Source organism: Hyperoodon ampullatus (genome assembly GCF_949752795.1).
Source record: "Hyperoodon ampullatus genome assembly, chromosome: 12".
NCBI lineage: Eukaryota > Metazoa > Chordata > Mammalia > Artiodactyla > Ziphiidae > Hyperoodon > Hyperoodon ampullatus.
In genome coordinates this window covers 74,456,073-74,477,745 of record NC_136925.1, presented here as the reverse complement: position 1 = coordinate 74,477,745, position 21,673 = coordinate 74,456,073, and the positions used below count along the sequence as shown (strand labels likewise).

The 21,673-nt window shown below is 44.6% G+C and overlaps 1 protein-coding gene across 3 annotated transcripts in view; it reads right to left on the bottom strand.

Moving 5' to 3' along the window:
* PLEKHG1 (pleckstrin homology and RhoGEF domain containing G1) overlaps nucleotides 1-21,673 on the bottom strand; it is a gene marked incomplete at its 5' end in the record, with an annotated part of 91,061 nt that overhangs the window by 15,674 nt on the left and 53,714 nt on the right. For 2 of the 3 annotated variants that reach the window (XM_079716388.1, XM_079716389.1), the window contains 8 exons: nucleotides 704-799; nucleotides 3,154-3,187; nucleotides 9,386-9,472; nucleotides 9,637-9,732; nucleotides 9,823-10,005; nucleotides 13,034-13,165; nucleotides 16,345-16,495; nucleotides 20,387-20,433. In XM_079716388.1, the coding sequence (XP_079572514.1) occupies nucleotides 704-799; nucleotides 3,154-3,187; nucleotides 9,386-9,472; nucleotides 9,637-9,732; nucleotides 9,823-10,005; nucleotides 13,034-13,165; nucleotides 16,345-16,495; nucleotides 20,387-20,433 (826 nt within the window). The remainder of the gene's footprint in view (nucleotides 1-703; nucleotides 800-3,153; nucleotides 3,188-9,385; nucleotides 9,473-9,636; nucleotides 9,733-9,822; nucleotides 10,006-13,033; nucleotides 13,166-16,344; nucleotides 16,496-20,386; nucleotides 20,434-21,673) is intronic. The other variant, XM_079716390.1, reaches the window with a different exon arrangement.

The window sequence follows — 21,673 nt, the reverse complement described above, 5'->3', positions numbered from 1 at the left end:
CCATCAGGCTCCTCAGCCCCCAGATTCCATCTGGGGTACTGGTCCTCTGGTCTGTACGGCCTTGTCTCTCCTTCCTAGAGGGTTCACCTCTCTCCTTTGTCTCCCCGCTCTTTCTTCCATTCAACCTCTACTACAGCTCCATAGTATGAACTGGTATTTATTCAACCTTTTTTTGACTCTCCCACTAGACTACAAACTCCTTGCAAGCAGGAATCCTGTGTATTATTCGTACATTTCCCAGTTCTTAGTACAGTGCAGGTAATTAGGTAGATACTCAATAAATGCTGATTTAAATAGAAAAAAAAAAATTTGAGGGCTAAGGGAATACTACATGAAGTCTGGTTTAGCAAATGTGTGTTAAAATTTTAGGTTTGAATACTCTTTGGGATGTGTCATTTACAGGATACAATTTTTCACTAGCGATAGTAAATAGAATTTAAGTACCTGCAGGCCAATGGTAATAACATGCTATACAAAGTAAACTTAGTTGATTGACATGTTTTTTTATATTCACTGGAAAATAGAGAGTTAAGTAGAAAGAGCTTTAGAACCAAAGCTTGAGAGCCCCACCTGGAGGCATTCTCAAAGGTATTCAAACTGGCGGTGTGCTCAAAAACCAGAAAGAATATACCTTTTTGTCAGACTGAAAGGGACTTTCACGACTAACGCCCCATAATTATCTTGATTACCGCATCTTATTTACCAGATTTTCTTCTTAGCCGATATGGAGCAGAACCATCTTTAGAGCCACAAAAGGCTTTTGTCTCTCCCTCAGGACTGTAACAGAAGCCTGGGTAATCTGTAAAGTAAGAAGCACATGCATCTCTAAGAATGAAGTGTTCCATAACGTCTCAGAAAATGGGTAGGACTTGTTTTGGATGCCTATGGATTTATTCTTTTTCCTCAGGCATGGTAGAATCCCTCCTTCTGTAACTGGTGTTGAATATGCATCTAAGACTTTCTGTTTACTGACTGCTGGAGTGTGTTAGTAGCAAGCTAGCCCACAACCCCTCCTCCAACCCTGCCCAGCACCCACCAGGCACACACAGGCACTCTTTCTCTGTACTCTCTTTTTTTCACTCTCTGGCAGAAAGAGCTATAACCATTGGCTCTACCCTTACTAGAAAGTTAGTTCAAATGTATAGGGTGTGATAACTTCCTCCTCCCACTCAGACCCACCTGCAGCTCTAAGACCCACAGTGGTCAGTCAATTCCATGAACGTAAAAATCCCTGCAGCTGAACTTGCTACCAAGGCCCCTGACAGACTGCGGCGATGGGCCACAACAGAGGCCCTGTCAACGTAAAACCAAATGGAGGATTCCCTCTAGGTAGCAATTTTGTGAGGCATTTGTGCCCGGCGTGGCGGTGGAGGGAGGCGAGCCTTCCTGCCCCCGTGGAAGCTGTCCACCCTGGCAGCGACTCTCCATATTTTTCTAGACATGGCTCTTTTGAACATGTGATGAATGGTTTAGGTTCTCTTCCCAGAGAAGGGGTTTTCATTTTATTTCATCTAAGGGGTACACAGGTTTTGGCTGAAGAAAATTTGGTCTAATCCTGAAGTACTGCAGCATCTTCAAAGACCATCTGCACCCTAAAGCCTGAGGGTAGACAATTTTAGGACATAGCCGTAGACTAGCATTCTTCAAATTGGGGTAAGGCTCTTCAAGGGCATCTGAAGTGCAAGAAAGTTCTGAGGATGGTTAAAGACCACATACACTTCTCCAATGTCAGAGGCCATTTGGTCCAATGGACTGGCCTACTCTGTTGACAGCCAGCTGAGACCAAAGTCAGGGTAGGGCAAGTAGGGTTATTTTCCTAGGCTGAGCTGCTCTGGCCCAGGCCTGGCCTGGCAGAGAGGCACATGGCACCGATTAGAGGCTTCACATCATTCTGTGTGCTCACAGAACCTTAATGGTGTCCAAGAGCTAGCTCAGAGCCTGGGAATAAATAAACAGTGTTGAATGTAGCTACTCACACTGAACAGCTGACCTCTCTGGATCCCCATCTTCCTCCATCTCTTCTAATTCTCACATGCCCATCCATGACCTTGCCTTCTCTTCAGAGTGCCCATATATATTATATACATTTATAGAAGAAATAAGGGGTGTATTGTACAGCGGAGGGAATGTAGCTAATATTTCATAATAACTAAAACTAGAGTATAATCTTTAAAAATTGTTGTACATGTATAACTTATATAATACTGTAAATCAACTATACCTCAGTAAAAAGAACCTTAGAGAGATTTCCACTGAATAAAATAAGTGGATTCAGAGAACACAGGGCAAGGAGCCCCAGCCCAGCTCTCTGGTGGGGGTCCCCTTGCATCATTTCTCGGGATCTCATGGACATGCAGTGGGGAATCCTCAGTGACAGTGGCGGTGTTCATTTTTCTACTTCAGTCATGTTTCTTTATTTTTCCCCCCCTGGAGAATTAAAAACCAGCAGGCTGGGGGGTGGGCTGGGGTAGGGTGGGGGTAAGTGAATCAGTGTTTGCTCTTGGGGAAAGATTCCTCAAAAGTAAGTTATTTAGAAAGTTTTAAGTAAAAGTTTCTGTCACACCTGGCTGTAAGTCTTGAAAGCTATTGCTTCTTTTTAAATTCTATATAATCTGGGAGATAACAAGGATGTGATAAGTGCTTCAAACAGGTCTTATTTTATAAGACCTCACTTATATTTATTCTCTGACTGCTATGAGAAGTCCAGAGACACAATAACGTATGTGGGGCAGTTGTAATTTTAAAATGTGACCTGCATCTGGAGAACCAATACCTATCTAGTTAGCGTGATTATTGCAGATAATCAACATAGATTTTCTGCTAATGGAGTGAGGTGGGAAATGCACTGTGGGACCTTCATTTTTGGTGGTGGCAGAGGTGGGGCAAGGGTGACCCTGGAAGCATATCTTACATTGTGAGTTGATGCAGAGACCAGTGGCAAGCCATCGGGGAGCTCACAGATGAACCGAGAAATCATGGTAGAAACAAGCCAATGGCTTAGGAAGAGGGTATACTGTCTGCTGGCTCTGTTTGTTAAAACAGTGAATAGAGAGCTGCTACTTTCTCACAATTGACATTTGCCATAAACTTGTAGAAACTTGAGAGATACAAGGAGACAATGAGATTTCAAATTGTGTAGAAAACAAAACTTACGAATGGCATCCATTTCAAGTATTGCTTGCTTGGCCTGAAAGAAAGAGGTGTAGCTATAATTGCAATGACCTTTTTTTGTTTCTTCTTTAAACTACCAATCCTAATACAGGTCTTATCCCACCTGAATGAGTGGTTTTGGAAAAGCTTAAAAAAAAGACAAAACTCATTTCTTTTAGGCATTAACACATAGTTCAAGGGATTCCAACACATGAGCGTCCTCGTGTGGGTGGTAGATGCTGCACCACTGGTGCCCCAGAGCTAAGCTTACAGCCCTCACCTGGAAAGAAGGAAGGGAAGGAGGGAGGGAAAGAGGGAGGGAAGGAGGGAGAGGGAAGGGGAAGGAGACACAGGCAGGGAGGAGGAGGAGGAAGGGAAAATAAGAGGGAGAGAGAAACTTCCACTGAAGGTTCAAAAACCTGGCTGAGCAGCGTATCAAAATCTAGATTCCTGCTACCCAACCCTAGTCTACTGAATCCAGCCCTGATCTATGGAACCAAAGGCTCAAGGGGTAGGGCCTAGGATCTATACCAGCAGCCCTCCCCGTATCATTGGGGCATTATAAATCTTCTTAGCTGAATGCAAAATAGTTGCTGGACACTTCCTCTGTCCTTCAAAATATTATGCAATTATCATCAGCTGACACTCCCAGCACCCCTGTACCTACCATCACTTGTGTGTGCCCTAGAATCTCCCAGAGAGGGAGAAAGAGCTGCGGTGTGGGAGAAGGACCCTGGAGGACATGGTTTGTGATCCTGGCTTTAGCACTTAACTAGGCAGGTGCTCTCACATTCCTGCATGTGCTTCTTGACCGTAAGATGGTAAGATAGGAGAGACCTTTCAAAGTCGCTACCAGGACCAAATGACAGGCACTCAACCCAAGTTAGTTACCATTTACTCCTGCAGGGGACTGGCCCTGATGACCCTGACTCTTGCTTTCTCTGCATACTTCTCCCCGACTTAACCCCCCCACCCAGCTTCCGAACTTTATTGCTTTGCTTTGAGGCTTCTTTTTGTGTAATTATTGCCATATGTTATCAATGTTTAGGGAACAGTGAAAAGATAAGTTAATGGCCTTAACATGAATCATCTTGCCTGAGGATTCAAAGAAGAAAAAAAGTAGGTAGGTTTTCTCGCCACTTTCATGTCATTTTCATTTTTCAGGGTAGTGTAATGGAACCTACAAACATTATGCTAAAAATAACTTTAAAAATAATTTTACTAATACTTTGTCACAGTATGTGATGATATCACAGTAAAAACATCTGGGCTCAGGGGCAACCAAAAAAAAAAAAATAAACCCACAAAACAATGCAGTCACCTTAGTTTTGAGAAAACAAATGCTTAGATTTTTATGACACTGATATTTCTATCATACATTCAGAGTTTGAGGTTACTAGTTGAAGTTAATTTCAGACACAAACGTTAGCTCAGTTTCCGTGAAGTGCATTGGCAGAACCATGCGAATATATGAAATGCAACAGTCTCTACCTGAACCTTATTCCCAACTAATCTGGACGAAATTTAGTTTATATACCATGTGTATAGATGGGCCATATGGCTAATTTCCAGAAAGTTTCTTGGTATCTAGAAACTTGACTTCGAGAACTCAGTATTTTTTTTCTTGTCTCGACATTTAATTTCAAAAAAAGTCTATTCCCACATTTTTCCACTAGGGGTCAGCCAGAGACTATCACTGAATTAAAGGAATGGAAGGAGGTCACGAGGAACCTAACCTCTACAGCTGTGTTAACAGTAGAACGGCGGTACATTTTTTGATGTTTGTTCCCATTATGTAATTCTTTTATTTGATAGGAGTAAATATAGTTTGAAAGCTTCAAGAAAATAACTTAAGAAACAGTCTTGAGAAGAGAGAAAACTTCAACTTAGTAATAATCCTGCTTAAATAAAATAGAAAATTATCGTAAGCTCAGAGTGGATAAAGTATATTAAATAAGTGTGTTTTCATTTTCTCTAGGAATTATGTGGTTAAGATCAACTTTGGATCCAGGAAGAACTGGGTTTGAATCTGGGCTCAGTCGTATACTAGTTGCATAAACTTGGGCAGTTTACTTTCCGTCTCTGAGTCTCTGTTTTTATTTCTCTAGAATGGGGAGAATAAGACCTTTCTCGTAAGGTGTTTTGCTAAGGGTGAAATAAGAATATAAAGTACTCAGCACAGTGTATGTGTGCTCAAGAAGCTGTAGCTAAAAGAAATAGAATGTTTACATCTATTTACATCTAAAAGGGTCAGGAACTTGGACAAAAAAAAGCACAATTCTACTGTGACTCTGTTAACCGTTATAAAACATAAAGGGAAAACTGCTTGGAATACACACCCCTAGTGTGGGAGAAAGAGGAAGGTCTGTAAGCTCTTTTCATTTTGTAATGGCCAATAACTGCTTTTCAGAAGCCCTTTGGCAGTTTTGATTTTCCCAGGGACAGGTAAACTACAGGTGGGGCAAATCAAAGACACACTGCCATTGCTCAGAAGGGCATTGCAAGTCACCAGGCCAGCAAACAAGTGACTAACCATGAAGCAAATGCAGTTGCCTCTCTGCATGAGCTACCTGACACTTCGGAACACCTTGATGAGATGCGACTCATGCTTAAGTCAAAGCACACACCTATGCACATTCATTTCCTGGGCACCAAATCACTGCTGATAGCCCCTGAGAACAAGTTTCAGATACTTTTCAAAAACTATGCAAAGAGCAAATAGACTTTCCTTTCTCAGAAATCTCAGATCTCCTTATTTTCCACCCAGTTCTACTCTCACGAGCATCATCCCATTTACGGCTCCACTTCAGTCCTCCTCGCCTGGGCACGGACCATCTCCCCACACACGCGTGGATGTCCATTCTCCACCCTCACCTTAGTTCTTTGTCACTTTACTTCTGATCACTCTTCCCTCCACTCCAGAACAGCAACACACAATCATAGCCGCCCCCAGAGCCTCATCATCACCCAGAAGCGCCCTCCCTTTCCGCAGGACTCCACAAGTCCCCTCTTCAATTACACATCTCTGTATTTTCCATCTCTCCACCTTAACTCTTGCTGAACCAGTTCTCTGACTTATCCTTCAACCTGTGCCTATTTTCCCGGTTGGTTTCACTCTCCACTCAGCCTGGAAATCATGCTCCGTCACTGCAGGTCGGATGCTGGGTGGCACTGTCTTCCCTTGCCCACTTAACCTTCACCCTCACCACTCTGCCTGTCTTCAGCCTTGGGGAACCCACATGCGCCCCAGGGCTCCTCGACACTAGTGTTGAGTTGCTGGATCAACACACACATTCATGGTGGCCGGCTTCAGTGGGCCTAGGATCCTTTCACAGATTACTGTAGTCATCCCTACTGACTTGCTAGCTTGTGTTCTTTCTTTCTTTCTTTTTAGTTTTTGTGGGTTTTTTTTAAGTTATTTATTTTTGGCTGCATTGGGTCTTGGTTGCTGCGCACGGGCTTTCTCTAGATGCGGCGAGCGGGGGCTACTCTTCGTTGCGGTGTGTGGGCTTCTCATTGCAGTGGCTTCTCTTTATGTGGAGTATGGGCTCTAGGCACGTGGGCTTCAGTTGTTGTGGCTCATGCGCTCAGTAGTTGTGGCTCACAGGCTCTAGAGCGCAGGCTCAGCAGTTGTGGTGCACGGGCTTAGTTGCTCTGCGGCATGTGGGATCTTCCTGGATCAGGGATCGAACCCGTGTCCCCTGCAATGGCAGGCGGATTCTTAGCCACTGCGCCACCAGGGAAGTCCCTAGCCTGTGTTCTTTAGCACAGGTTCTGAACCCCTCCACTTTCCCTCAGACATCCAGCCCCATCTTTGCTTCACTCACCCAGTAGAAGCTGTTACCACCAACTTCAGTGAAGGCAAACCCTTTAAGTTCCCTCAAGTCCACTTCAAAGTTGATCCTTTCTCATTTTTCTTCTCCCCCAGCTCAGGGAAGATGTTTCCGACCCTTTCCAAGACTAACCCCTATACCTACTGGTAAAGTGAATATAAATAGTGTAATTGGTGTAGAAGAGGCAAATAGATTTATTACTTTTGTATGGAGCTGCACCAATTTTTTGGTTCCTAAGACCAATGGGATTACTTCTATCCTTTAAATGTTTTCAAAAGCCATATTGCAAACATATGGAGGTGTGCATTAGCCGTTCTTGCATACTTTTTCAGTAAATAAGAAGTTTTGAGTTTCCAGCATCAAGTTCACAACCTAATGTGGGTTTTTTTTTGTTTGTTTGTTTTTGCGGTACGCAGGCCTGTCACTGTTGTGGCCTCTCCCATTGCAGAGCACAGGCTCCGGACGCGCAGGCTCAGCGGCCATGGCTCATGGGCCCAGCCACTCCGCGGCATGTGAGATCTTCCCGGACCGGGGCATGAACCCGTGTCCCCTGCATCGGCAGGCGGACTCTCAACCACTGTGCCACCAGGGAAGCCCTAATGTTTTTATTAGACTATATTTACAGTACATGCCCCCATTCCCGAAACTTGGGGGTTAAGGATGATCCTATTCTGCCATCTCCCTGGAGTCACATTCCAAGGGGTGTCCCACCTCTTATCTTTACCGTCTCCTGTTCCCTTTCCCTGTCCCCTTAGCCTACATGTCCACCATATTCTTCACGAGGGCAAAGCGTCTTGCTTTGATCTTACCACCCCTCAAACTACCACCATTTGTCTCTTCTGAACTTTGTTTAAAAAAGAAGGCTACACCCAGTCTGTTCCTTATTTCTCCCTTTCTTGTCAACCCACTGCCCTCTCTCCCTTATCTCTTAGTTGCCAAATCTGATATCTACTTTTCTGTTTGAATCCGTCTTCATCTCTGCAGGCTTTGAGATGGTTACTCCACTCTTTCCCAGTGACTTTCCTTCCTTTGTTACCACACTTTTCTCCTTCGCTTTTCTTACTGCCTCATTTGGCTGCTCTTCCTTTGGTTCTTCTGCAAATCCCCCAGCCCTTGCTGGTCACTTAGATGTTGGGATTCCCAGGGGTCCGTCTTTCCTTTACACGTTTGTGTGGGTCCTCCTATCAAATCTCGGGGCTTCGGTGACTGGCTGTGTGGAGAGACCTGCGTCTCTCCCTGCAGCTGAGCCGCCCCTGCACACGTGTCCCTGCTGCTCCCTCTCAGGCCCACCCAATCGGTCCCTCCCCTGGGCAACCCGTCTTGGAACTCACAACACCCTCCTCTTGGCTCAGCTCCTGACTCATCCTTGACTTTTATTTCTCCCTCTCCTCATGCACTTGGTGGGCAAAATCCCGTTCCCTCTGCTTCCACGATGGGCTCTGCGTCTCCCCGCTCTCTTATGCTCCCTGGCAGTGCCCCTCGTCTCTCTTCTAGGCCACTGTGGAAGCCTGCTAATTCTTCTCCTGCCGCCACTCACACTCCACCAGCTGAACCGTCACACTGTCCCAAAGTTACACTCTCAGAGCACAGGGCGGCCCATGCCACGCCCCCACCGCCAAAGCCTTCAGTAGTTTCCCACCACAAAAACCCAGGCTCCTCAGTGTTTGTGTTCAAAACCCTTCAAAGGCTGGCTGACTGCTTTCCACTTTTCTAGTCTTACGTCCCACTGCATCTCCTGAGGACTCGACCTTTCCGTCCGGGCACACTCTGTGTGCTGTGAACACAGGGCCCCTGTTCACACCTTCTTGTTTTTTGTTTATGCTGTTCTCTCAGCTTGGTTTCCCCTTTTTCTTTTCCTCCACTTAATAAAAAAATTCCTCATCCTTCAAGACTGAGGAAACAGGCATTTTCCTTCCTCTCCTCACTTGACTGTAAAATCGAACACGTTATTCTTCCACAATACTTGGCTTACACCTCTATTAATTCATCATATCATTTATATGACCAGCTCCCTGGTCTGCAAATTCCTTCACGGCTGAGTCTGGGTCTTGCTTCCCACAGAGCCTCAGCCAGCTTTATTCACCCTAGGTGCTTAGCACACCTTTGAATAATTCTCATAACTGCCTTTATTTTCTACTAGTTCTCTAGAAATTCCCTTACAGTCTTTGCCTTATGTTTCTTCTTTCAAGCCTCAAAAGGAACAACAACAACAAACCAAAAACTTTCCACCGAGTCTCCCTACATATGAATCTTTTCAGTACCAATGGCTGGTTCGGTTGATCCTTACGTAGCCTGTCTCTCAACTGTCTTAATTTTGAAGATGCACATTTGCTGCCGTCAGGCTGTCTTTCTGGGACTTGAATTCCTTTCAGTTTTACTGTTTGCTGCCCTCACGGTCTTACCTTAGCTGGAATCTTCGCCGCATGATTCTCCAGGATCAGCCTCTTCAGGTGCAGAACCCACAGGCGTTTGTCTTGCTGAGACTTCGCCTACCAGGAGGAGATGTGGACAGTCATGCCACCCCACCAGTCACAAGACACAGACACTCCTAAGACCCTCCGACTGGACGGCACACACGTGGGGTGGCCACAAAGTCCTGCAAAGGCCTTCAGGCATGACGCACAAGGGCAGGGAGGCGAGGGAGTGCTGGTACCTGCACGGTGTGCTGCAGCTTGGGGTTCTGGTAGTGGAAGACGCTGAAGCTGAGGGGCTCCTTTGGAATCACTTCCACCAGCATGAGGTTGCCGCACTGGAGGGGCGGGCAGAGAGGGGGAGGCAGGCTCGCAAGAGGATGGAACCAGCGCCCCAGTCCTCGCCCGGCACCTCTATTCGGACCTACCAGGATGTGAGCTTTGTACGTAAACGTGTCATCTCTCTTCTTGGTGATGAGAAGCAGCTTGTCAAAGAGGAAGAGCGTCCGCTCATTCTTGGCCCGCTGGAGGCGGAAGGTCCCCTCGAGAACTAGCTCCCCATAGCTGGTCAGGTCTGGCCCCTTCCAGTTGGTGAGCAAACTCTGTATCTCCTGAAACAGTGAACGTTCCCTGTGATTAAACAGGAGGTGGGAAGGCAAGACGGCGAAGACACAGGGGCCCATTAAAAAATTTTTTTTTTTATTTTTTTGCGGTACGCGGGCCTCTCACTGTTGTGGCCTCTCCCGTTGTGGAGCACTGGCTCCGGACATGCAGGCTCAGTGGCCATGGCTCACGGGCCCAGCCGCTCTGCGGCATGTGGGATCTTTCCAGACCGGGGCACGAACCTGTGTCCCCTGCATCGGCAGGCAGACTCTCAACCACTGCACCACCAGGGAAGCCCGGCCCATTTGTTGAGCCTCAAGAATGGTGTCTAAATACCTGCGACAGGTCTAAGGGCCCTGCATGGTGTCTGATGTGTCTGCTTTCCATGACATAAATCTGCATTTACGGCTGGTGTCACTTAAGGGTTAACAGAAATGAATCAAGTTGTTAATTGACGGGTTGCCAATGACTTCTTTCCATCCCTCCACAATCCCTCTACTGAGGCAGTGGAACTGTCTTTCAAAAGCCAGGTAAAGAGGTTGCTGGTGTGTGGCCTTCTCAGCTATCCTTCTCATGATGTGCTCACCCCCATTCTCTGGACGAACACCTTCAGAGCTACTGACCTGAAAAACCCCTTTCCAGAAATTGAACTCACACCACATATAAGTAACGCAAAATGAAAGCCTGAGGAAAATCACACAAGATACATCTTCTCAGAAATTTCCTGATATTAATCCCATTCATCTGGGGAAAGGAAATGAATGTTTCTTCACCACTGTGTTTTTAATGGAACTTCATAAATATCAATAGCATGACTTTGAAGTTTCTTTAGGATTTATTGTACATCCCTATCAACGTTTTTAAAGGAAGCTGATGTTGTTATTTTGGAAAAATGAAAACATTCACAAACAGCACTTAATTAAGCAGCCCATAAAACCCCTTAAAACTTCATTGGTTAAAGGTAGAAATGGAGGTAAGTCTGAGCCAGAGCCTGATTTAGTGGTGTCTTCAGACTGCTTGACAGACTCTTAAGCTATGAAAAACTAGTCATTTAGCCATTTCTAAATATCTAACACACGTTATGTCTGACGTTATACCACAAAACACTTGAATGATGAAGCATAAAACCTTTCTTACTGCTACACAAAGCAGATATGGCCTGGAAGATTAGAATGTCCTCTTCCTCTGGACTTCCCGGGTGGTGCAGTGGTTAAGAATCTGCTTGCCAGTGCAGGGGACACAGGTTCGAGCCCTGGTCCGGGAAGATCCCACATGCTGCAGAGCAACTAAGCCCACACGCCACAACTACTGAGCCTGCGCTCCAGAGCCCGCGAGCCACAACTACTGAGCCCATGTGCCACAACTACTGAAGCTCACGTGCCTAGAGCCTGTGCTCTGCAGCAAGAGAAGCCACCACAATGAGAAGCTGGCGCACCGCAACAAAGAGTAGCCCCTGCTCGCTGCAACTAGAGAAAGCCCGTGCGCAGCAACGAAGACCCAACGTGGCCAAAAATAAATGAATAAAAAAAATAAAAATAATATCATCTTCCTTTGATTTTTGATAGTCAACTGCATCATACCACACTCTGGCTGCCTATAGATGAGACCTAGAGGTTTTTTTTGTTTGTTTTTTGTTTTTTTGACTGCATTGGGTCTTCACTGCTGTGCACAGGCTTTCTCTAGTTGCGGCGAGTGGGGGTTACTTTTCGTTGCGGTGCGCGGGCTTCTCATTGTGGTGGCTTCTCTTGTTGCGGACCATGGGCTCTAGGCGTGTGGGCTTCAGTAGTTGTGGCACGCGGGCTTAGTTGCTCCACGGCATGTGGGATCTTCCAGACCAGGGCTCGAACCCGTGTCCCCCTGCATTGGCAGGTGGATTCCTAACCACTGTGCCACCACGGAAGTCCCGAAACCTTGAGTTTTGTTCGGAGGTATGGCCTGAAGAGCATAGCTCTGTTCCCTCCTGAGTCAGATGTAGGTGCTTTGCATAGCATGGAGTCACCCTGGGCTTTGCTTTTACTCCAGGGGCAACAAGGAGCTTAGGACTAGCCTCTGGGCCCACGTGACCTTTTGTTTTTAAATAATGCATCTTTTGAGATGCCAAGGACATGACTGCCGACTTAGCATCTATCCAAAGTTCCCAGGAATTTAGGGCTCAAAATGTTGACAATGGAAGGGACCTTAGTAAACGTGTCTTATTTTAAAAGTGAGGAATCTAAAATGCAGTGGTGAGTCTCCTCCCCAGTGAAACTGCCAAGGACCTGGTTTCAGACTTAGCTCTCCTTCCTGTGAGTCCCCTGTCCCATCACCACCTGTTCGCCACCTCATGATTTTGCATGAACTAGTGAGAGAGGAACAGAGGCTTAAAACCCCTTTAAACAGTTTGGAGGGCTTCCCTGGTGGCGCAGTCGTTAAGAATCCACCTGCCAATGCAGGGGACACGGGTTCGAGCCCTGGTCCAGGAGGATCCCATGTGCTGCGGAGCAACTAAGCCCGTGTGCCTCAACTACTGACCCTGCGCTCTAGAACCCGTGAGCCACAACTACTGAAGTCCGCGTGCCTAGAGCCCATGCTCCGCAACAAGAGAAGCCACCACAATGAGAAGCCTGTGCACCGCAACGAAGAGTAGCCCCCGCTCGCCGCAACTAGAGAAAGTCCGTGCACAGCAACAAAGACCCAACACAGCCCGAAAGAAATAAATTTATAAAAACAAAAAGCAGTTTGGAGAGAGTTGCTTTCAGCAAGAATTGCTTATTGGTAATTAATATAAAATAAAGCCTTGGGAGACTCAAATTTTTAATTTGGGTCACGGAAGGGGCTATGAGCAAACTATTAGTTTGAACGTTACAATGTACCTTTCTCTTTAATAGCCAGTAAACAATGATTGGTATTATCGATGTCCTGATCTTTTCTCAAGGAGATCTATGATGAAGGCCATGAATGACGTACAACACTGAACAGCCTTAATATCTGATTTGGGAAATGATAACAAGTCATAGGGCGGCAGCCCCACCAGGCACTGCCGCCCTGAGGCCTCACCTGTAACCGGACAGCGTGTTCGTGCTTCCGCTTCATGTCGTTGATGTGCCAGGCTACTCGCTGCATCGTGTCTATAGCATCAAGCACCACATCGTAGCCTTCTGTGTCCTTGTCAAGGTGATTTTCTATTTCCTTTAAAAAAAAAACCAAAACACCCAACCCTAGTTATTTTCAAAATCTTTTTCTTATATACTCAATGAAACAAAAGGCACTTCTGTGATTAGTTTCTCATTTTATTTTTGCTTATTTACACACTATCATCTTTCCTTAAGATTCTGAGATAACTACCAGAAATACCTACAACAAAATGGTAAGATACGAATAAGAATAGAGCTAGGAAAAATAGAAGTTGATGAGAATCGCACAAGGAGGAATCTGACAAGGAGGATGAAACAAAACAAGTATATGGGCCATTAAGTCTCACAGAGATATTAGAGTGATTATAATAGATAAGAGAGTTGATATTATAGTTGGAGATTTCTGAACTTCCTGGTGGCCAGTACAGTACAGTTCTCAGTAATATGGTTCTCACTCTTACTACATAGGAAACATAATTTTTTTTTCTCCCAGAGGAAGCAAAACTAACACACAGGGCTTAATATGTAATGGCCTCAAAACAAAGCAGAACAAAAAACAATGAATATTATATTTAAAAAATACCTATACAGCAAGACATTTTCATGTAGTCAAGGCTTTAAAGCCTTTAAAGCCTTTCACTAGTTCATGAAATTCACTAAAGATAATCCTTCAGAGTGCTGAGAGATATCTCATGGTTCAAGTATTCACTCTCTGATGGTCAGAAGGATGTAACACCAGCACTTATCTGAGCCCTGGAGTTCCACAATCCCAGGGAGATGAGAAGGGGACACGATTATAATCTAATTCTTTTAAGTACATAAGGCACATGTCCCTAGACTCCTATGAGTCTAAGGATAGGGACTACCGCATAGTTCCTTTAGTCCTTTATCTTCTCAACAGTGCCCACCAGAGAGCTGGGTGGTAAATAAACCAGCTGTGTCGTCTTCAAAGAGCAACAATAATTTTAAGTATCTAAAATCCAATGTAAGTATCTAAAAGAGTAAGAAGATATTATAGTCAATTAGACTGTTCCTATGACACTTATCATGCAGAGATGTTAAGCTCAAGGGTGGAAGTTGAATCTAATGGTATAAATTATGAAGATTAGTTTCCTTGTTTTTTAGTCACACTTTGTTTACTTTTACTGAATCCTCAAATTTTCCATCCAGCTAGAAACTGGAAAGGAATTTACATTTTCTTTCTGCACTCAGACTCAGCTGTTAGAAAGGTCCTATGAAACTGTATCACTAAACTAACAACTCCCAGGTAAGTTCAAGATCAAGAGAAAACTTTAAAAAATAATCATTTCTCCTTTTAGTCTGAGAGGCAATCCTGTTCATCAACAGACAGATTCAGAAGTACAGAGTGTATTTCTGTGGGGATTTTCACAGGTGGCTACACAACTTTGAAGTGATGTGCATGATATAGAAGGAATACTCTAAACCAACTATAAAAACAAAAAACTCCAGGCAATTAGTTTTAAATTAATCTAACCACTGTTCTTCCCTTTTATCTTCACTATCAGCTGTTATGAGCTGAATGTTTGTGCCCTCCACAAATTCATATGTTGAAATCCTAACCTCTAATGTGCTGGTATTAGGAGGTAGGGCCTTTGGAGCTGGTTAGGCCATGAGGGTGGAGCCCTCGTGAATGTTGTTAGTGCCCTCATAAAAGAGAGCCCAGAGAGCAGTCTTGCCTCTTTCCACCATGCAAGGAAATGAGGAGAAGAAGGCAGTGTGCAACCCAGAACTCAACCATGCTGGCCCCTTGATCTTGGACTTCAGCCTCCAGAACTGTGAGAAATAAATGTTTGTTGTCTAAGCCAGCCAGTCTATGGTATTTTGTTATAGCAGTGTGAACTAAGACACCAGCTTTTAATTTAGAGGGTAAGGGCTGTTCTTCCTAGCAGTTAACTTTCTGTAAGAATCTTGACTTGTTATATCTGACACGCTTATGTAACAGAGGTCCAAGACTTTTCTTTTGATTGACTTACTGTCTAGAAAGCCATAAAGAGAGATTACTGGGACATACTAGTTTTAAATGCCATATTAGCAGAGTCCAGCAAAGATCTATCCTGGGAAAGCTATTATTTTTTAAAGAATTATTTCGACACTGATTTAGTAAATTAATCCCACTAAATTTAGAGGTCATTAAAACCAATCGAACAGTTACAGTAATATCCCTGATGTGGCTTCACAGGATGCAAGATTCTCCCAAGATGAGCCAGGCAGGCAAAAAGACAAGGCTGAGACATTTCTGGTAAAGTTGGGCCATAAAGCGTTCTTAAAATTTTAAATGCGTATGAACTGAGCAACCTTGGAATGCCTATCCAAGTTAGAAACCTGGAATCATTTAAAAAGTGATACATGTAAATTGCAGGCATGTTGATATACATAGGAGCTCTGGATTTCAGTCTTTTTTAAAAAAGATTTTTAATGCAGTATTAAAAATAATAAAATAAAAATAATAGCTCATTTTTATTGACCGCCTGCGAGGCACCAGGAATGTGGGACATTTACAGGATTTGAACCTGGGCCGTCTTGCCCCAGAGGCCTGCTCCCAACCTCTCTGCTATCCCGTCTTTCTCAAGTTGCAAAGGCAATCAATCCTACTTATAGAATGAAATTACTTTCAAGAACACTATTTCCCATTTTTATCAGCTTCCTTAGAAGATAAGAAATGAGAATGTATGAGAGCCATGTCTACTTTTGTTTCTAAGGTCTCCTTGAATTTTGTACAAATAATGGGAAATGATATAAAGAAAACAGACCCCGAAGTGATGGGAAGCCCAGCTCGAAGATCATTCATCATGCTGCTCATCTGTCTTCTTCCCTTTCAGCTCCTTCTTGTTGCCCCTACACAAGCCAATCTATGACAAACAGCTCTCCCTCCCAACTGCCTACTGAATCCGGGCTCACGGAAATAAAATAAAACCTAACAAAAAGATCTGTTGTTCATGAATGATAGCTCCCTGCCTGAAACTGTCACTCCTAAGCCCTATCACCATCAGAGCCAAAATGAATCTTTTTACTTGGCTGTTGTCAATGAGGTTGCAGGCCTAGAATATAAATATCTCTAATTCCTCAAAGCAGATTAGTCAGTTGTAAAGTATGAGTGTGGAAAATGTTTCCATATGTCCACAGCTTTTTCTGATTTTTTTTCTCTTAAACTTAACATATACACACAAAATCCCCATCCCCTAGAAAGTCCTTCAAGCGCAGGCAGAAACTTACATGCAAAAGGAGATGATACTTGAGAATCCGCTGAACTGGTTTCAAGAGATAGGACCCCAGAGGCAGTGAGTGTTTCAAAGTTTCCTGACGTTCCCTGAAGAATTTGGCCAGCATCTTGTTCCTCATGCACTCTGTTAGCACAGCCACGGATCTGCAAGAAGAAGAAATATTTTAAAATCTAAATTGTAACGCTTAACAGGAGTATTCAAGTTTTAAATGCTGGAAGTGTGTTGATACCTTATAACAGGTAAGAGCTAGAGAAGCTAGAATGCTTCTGGGCAGGTTAAGAAAAGGTGTCCCTCTGGGTGGGTGAATTAGAAAAAGACACTATAAGAAGGTAGTAAAACATGGACACATGGCATCTAAGCAGTAAGTTCCTTCCTCCAGGGAGATGCTGCCCCTGCCAGGACACAGGGCTTTGCAAAGGGGATTTAAATTGGACGTTAGCCCCTAATTATGCCCCATCTTGGCATCTTTGTGCAGTGCTCAAATACACATCTGTGTTCAGTTTTCAAGTTAGATTGCAAGGAGTGGGCACCTTTATACTAAACAAAAGGAGTGCCTTCTTCTCAGTAGATCCAGCCCCGTGCCGGACGTTTGCCATCCTCTCTGCCGGTTGCCTTTAAATAAATGCACAAAGTGCGTGACATTATGTGCAGGTCTTTGGAGACCTCATCCCCCGAGGAACTTTCCTTTGAGAATCTCTGAACAGATCCTTCTTTCCACCGCCAAGTGTCTCTCCTCATTCTAAATTCAGCTTTTGAAACAGTTGGATAACCTTGGTCCTTAAGGAGCGTGCCTTACAGAGCATATTAGAAAAGTAGGTCGGAATTCTTCCTCCACCTCAGCTCCCCTAGGGGCAATAAGTACGGCCCCCAAACATCCTAGAGGGATGGTTGAAACCATGCTCATATCTTATACATAAGGCAAGCTGGTGGGCTTGTATAGTTGCACATACACACGTAAATTAAAATCTTATGGTCTCATAACTTAGAAGGAAGCAGGTGGAAGTAATTTCAGCCCATTCCTCCCCAACTCAGTAATATGTTTTCAGAATTAATTTAGAAAAACAGAGCCAAACAACAAAATAAAACTCCTTGGAAGGAAGCGACATGGATGGAGGTCTCCTAATTAAGCGATCAGAATCCCTTCTGTGCCTGATTGCTTGGAGAAATATCTCTGTTCAAATGGTTTTATTTTTCCCTTAAGATTTCCAAACTATTCTTCATCATGTAACCTAGGGACTTTTCTAAGGTTCTTTAGAGTCAGAATCAGCTGCCCACTGGCCTTCTAACCATCTGAAGTTTTGAGTTCTTGCCCAAGGGTAAGACACCTGCAAGAAATCCTGAGCGCACTGAACTCCGGATTCAGGCCACTGGGAGACATCCGAGGACAATGACCTGAGCGGGTCTGTGCTTCTCCCTGGGGACAAGAGGGAGGGCTTGTGCCTCTTCCCAGCAAAGTCACTGGGGCATGACTGGTATGAAGAAAGACATCTGTCAAGGTGTGCAGGCGACATTTAATATCACCAGCCTGAATCCAAAGGGGAAAGACGCGTTGTCAGATGGGCTGAAACACCTGGCGCTCATGGCTTGTGAAGACGGGGGCGGGAAATCTCGGGCCTCAGAGAGCAAACTGATGGGAGGCAAGGGGACAGGAAGAAATTTTTCTATGAATATGAAAACCACACAACTGGGCAAGAACCAGATGTGCCCGCTTCACTGAGGGGGCCTGGGGAGCAGTTCCCTGCTAACACGTTTCTTTCCTTCTTCAAAGTCAGACCCAAGATAAAAAACACTTCCTCCTGGAAACTGTCCGGATTTCTCCTTGCTGGGACTTACTCCTCCTTTATCTCATGCATCTTTAGCTTCTATTACATATGACTGAGTTGGTACTACATTGACTTGTATTCATTGATTTGATCTTTCCTAACGGCTGTTCCACTATTGCATTTGGTTCAGTTCCGACTCTCAAAACAATATAAACTGCTAGAAGGCAAGGGATATTCGTTCCTATTTCCTGCCAGTGTACACCAAGCTTGGACTTGTGCCCTATGAAGGACAGCCTCTCAAAGATGTCCTGCGCAAATGACTGTGCCTATCCCCTGACGCTAAAGCGGTCTAGTTTATAAAAGCTGCCTCATTTTGTGCCCTCTGTTCTTATTACTGTCAGAAAATTCTTAACATAAACTTCCAAAATTGCAAATTCAGAAGATATTTCTTCAAATGACAAGTTTATAATGAAATTTACACAGACATAATCCTCCAAACAAGCCCCTCTAGCATCTTAGATCCTGATAATTGGGTCCAGAATTTTGTTGATTCTTCAGAGTTGGAATGTTTTTTCCTTTCTCACAGGAGGAAGTTTTGTGGAGAAGTTGAGGGCTGATTCTTTGATTTCTCTGCATTAGGGTGTGGTGCAACGCTGGCTTTTAGCACAAGGACCATAGCTTTAGTTGGGGCAACCTACAATTTCCTGATATCTTCAGGAGAGAGGTGGAAACAACATTGCTTAAGTGAAACTGTGTAAGCTGTGGGTAGGTCTACAGATAAGGATATGAATAAATGTACTAATCTGCATGTGGGGTGTTGTTCTGTTTTGTTTTTAGGGAAACCTGAGAAAAGCATGCTTGACCCCCAACCAAATAAATCACCATGGCATGATATCCTGACCAATGTTTAGAGGAGGAGATGAGAATCCTCCAGTGGAGAGTATTTTGCCTTCAGTAAGCCTGAGCCTCTGGCCTCCCGTCTGTTAATCCACACTGGCTTTCCAGGGCCACCCCGAAGCAGGAATGACCCGCTTGCTGTTCCCGAACACAGTGACACAAGGGGCTCAGCCTACTGGCTTCTCTTCTAGGTGGATCCCATCACCCACGTTATCCTTAGGGACATGTCTCTACCAAGACTGGCTACAGAGCAGATAAAATCCCCCGAGCTCTCTTCCCGGGTCATCCCTAACAGAACACCTCAAGGCCTGCTAGTCACGTGGGCAAACAGACAGTAGAAAGGTATGGGGTGAGGGGAATCACAAAGCTTCAGAAACTTTACAAGGATGTAGTAGCATGAGGTTTGAGGCTGGACCAACTTTGGTTCAAATCCCAGCCAGATGTGGTCACTTATCAGCTATGTGACCCTTGTAAAATCAGTACACCTGTTGGAGGCTCAATGATTTCATCCATGCAGGGGGGATGGGGCAGGGATGATGATGAGCTAGCACTTGCTGAGGACCTATCAGGGGCCAGGCACTGTGCTGTCAGTGTGTTCTCTGTTTTCTGCTTTTCTTCAATCCCTCAATATCTCTAGATGCCTGGGAAAACTAAATTCAACCACATTTTGTATTTACAGGATTGAGCACAGTACTTAGAAATCAATAAGTGCCCAATAAATGTCTTTTGCAGAAAAAAGACTTTCCTACAGGGTGAGCTGTGGTCTTAGGCCTGACTCCCTTACTGAAATGGTCGCTATATTGGCCAGAGGCTGCTCCCTAAACGGTCCTCTTGCTGACACCCCCAGTGTGAGCAAAACTGAAGCAATGATCCAGGTGAGATGATGAGTCCTCTTTTCTCACATAAGCTTATCATGTTCCCTCCTTTCTCTGAACTCCATAAAACTGTACGTAGTTCCTAAAATTTATATGGCAAAAATATAACATATTTTATCCCCAGCTAGATTATATAAACTCACTAGCAGTGCATCCCATACATATTCTTTAAAACATGGCACATATACAAAAGGGTTAATAGATAAGACTTCTAGCCAAACACAATTGGTTTACTTAGTTTTCCACTGAGGGAAACCTAACAATCTTTTTGGTCTCCTTTAAGGTCTTTCACAATTTTTCCCTGTGTTGGCTCTGCCAGGGAGTCCCTAAGCCTGAATGGATCAGTAACTGGGTACCCCTGTGGTCCGTTCTCAGCATGTTTGCAGTTTTCCCACAGTACTCAGTGCAGCGCCAGGCACATAACGCCTACCGACCACATACACTGCTCGGACTGACTTAAAACAATATGAAGATATTCCTGCACATTCACAAGGCGTACCTCGGATAGTTAGTGCAATACTGGGTGTAAATGTGGAACTCTTCACTCTGCAAGGAAACAAAAGAAATTTTATGGGCAAAAAATGCAGAGACAACAACAATCAATTACAAAGAAAAGATATATCATTCATACTTTTAAATTTGTTCCTGTAACCACACTGGCTCCTGAGCCCCTGTGGCAATCATCCATGCCTTTTTATCTACCTTGGGTTATACCTAGAATCCACGTGCACTTGAACTCATCTGAGTTCATTAAACACTTATTGAGCATCTGCTGTGTTAGCTGAATCTGAAGGCAAATAGGAAGAGGAAGACAATAGGGTTTCTGCCCCCAGATGCTCATGGTCCTCTGGGGGATTTGCAGTGGGAGAGAGAAATATAGGTAGAAAATTTAAATATCATGTGATCAGAACATGTTGGAGGCATGTGCAGCGCACAAGAAAGCCGCTGCACACTTTCAAGCCCTGTGTGTGCAGTTCTCTCTGCCCACTGTCTTTCCCACCTTTTTCATCGGATAGCTACTAGGCACCACTTGACATTGAATTGAGGCTTTATTTCCTCTAAGGGGACTTCCTGAGTCCTTGGGCCGAGCCCACTGCTCCTACTTGGGACCTCACAACACCCAATACCAGCCCATCTCGCAGCATTTGCCGAATGATAATGACATTTTCTGCGTGTCTGTCTGTCTCCCACTCTACGCTGTGAATTCCTGCAACAGGGGGCCCTACTGTGTTCATCTGGCACATAATGTCAGCTGAAGTACTGAATCCCCATCTCTCCTATGAAGCTGAAAATTTTTTGAGAGCAGGATCCAAGTCTACTCACCTGTATGCATCCAGCGTGGCAGCAATGCCTCAAATGCTTAAATATTTGGCTAACTAATGGGGGCTTCTTGCCTTTTGCTATGATCGTATTCCAGGTTCCCTCATCAACAAATTCTAGACATAATAACATTTCACTTATCCAAAAAAAAAAAAAAGGTCATGAAGAACCTAGGGGCAGGACAGGAATAAAGACGCAGACGTAGAGAATGGACTTGAGGACACGGAGAGGGGAAACAGTAAGCTGGGACGAAGTGAGAGAGTGGCATGGACATATATACACTACCAAATGTAAAACAGATAGCGAGTGGGAAGCAGCCACATAGCACAGGGAGATCAGCTCGGTGCTCTGTGACCACCTAGAGGGGTGGGATAGGGAGGGTGGGAGGGAGGCTCAAGAGGGAGGGGATATGGGGATGTATGTATATGTATAGCTGATTCACTTTGTTATACAGCAGAAACTAACA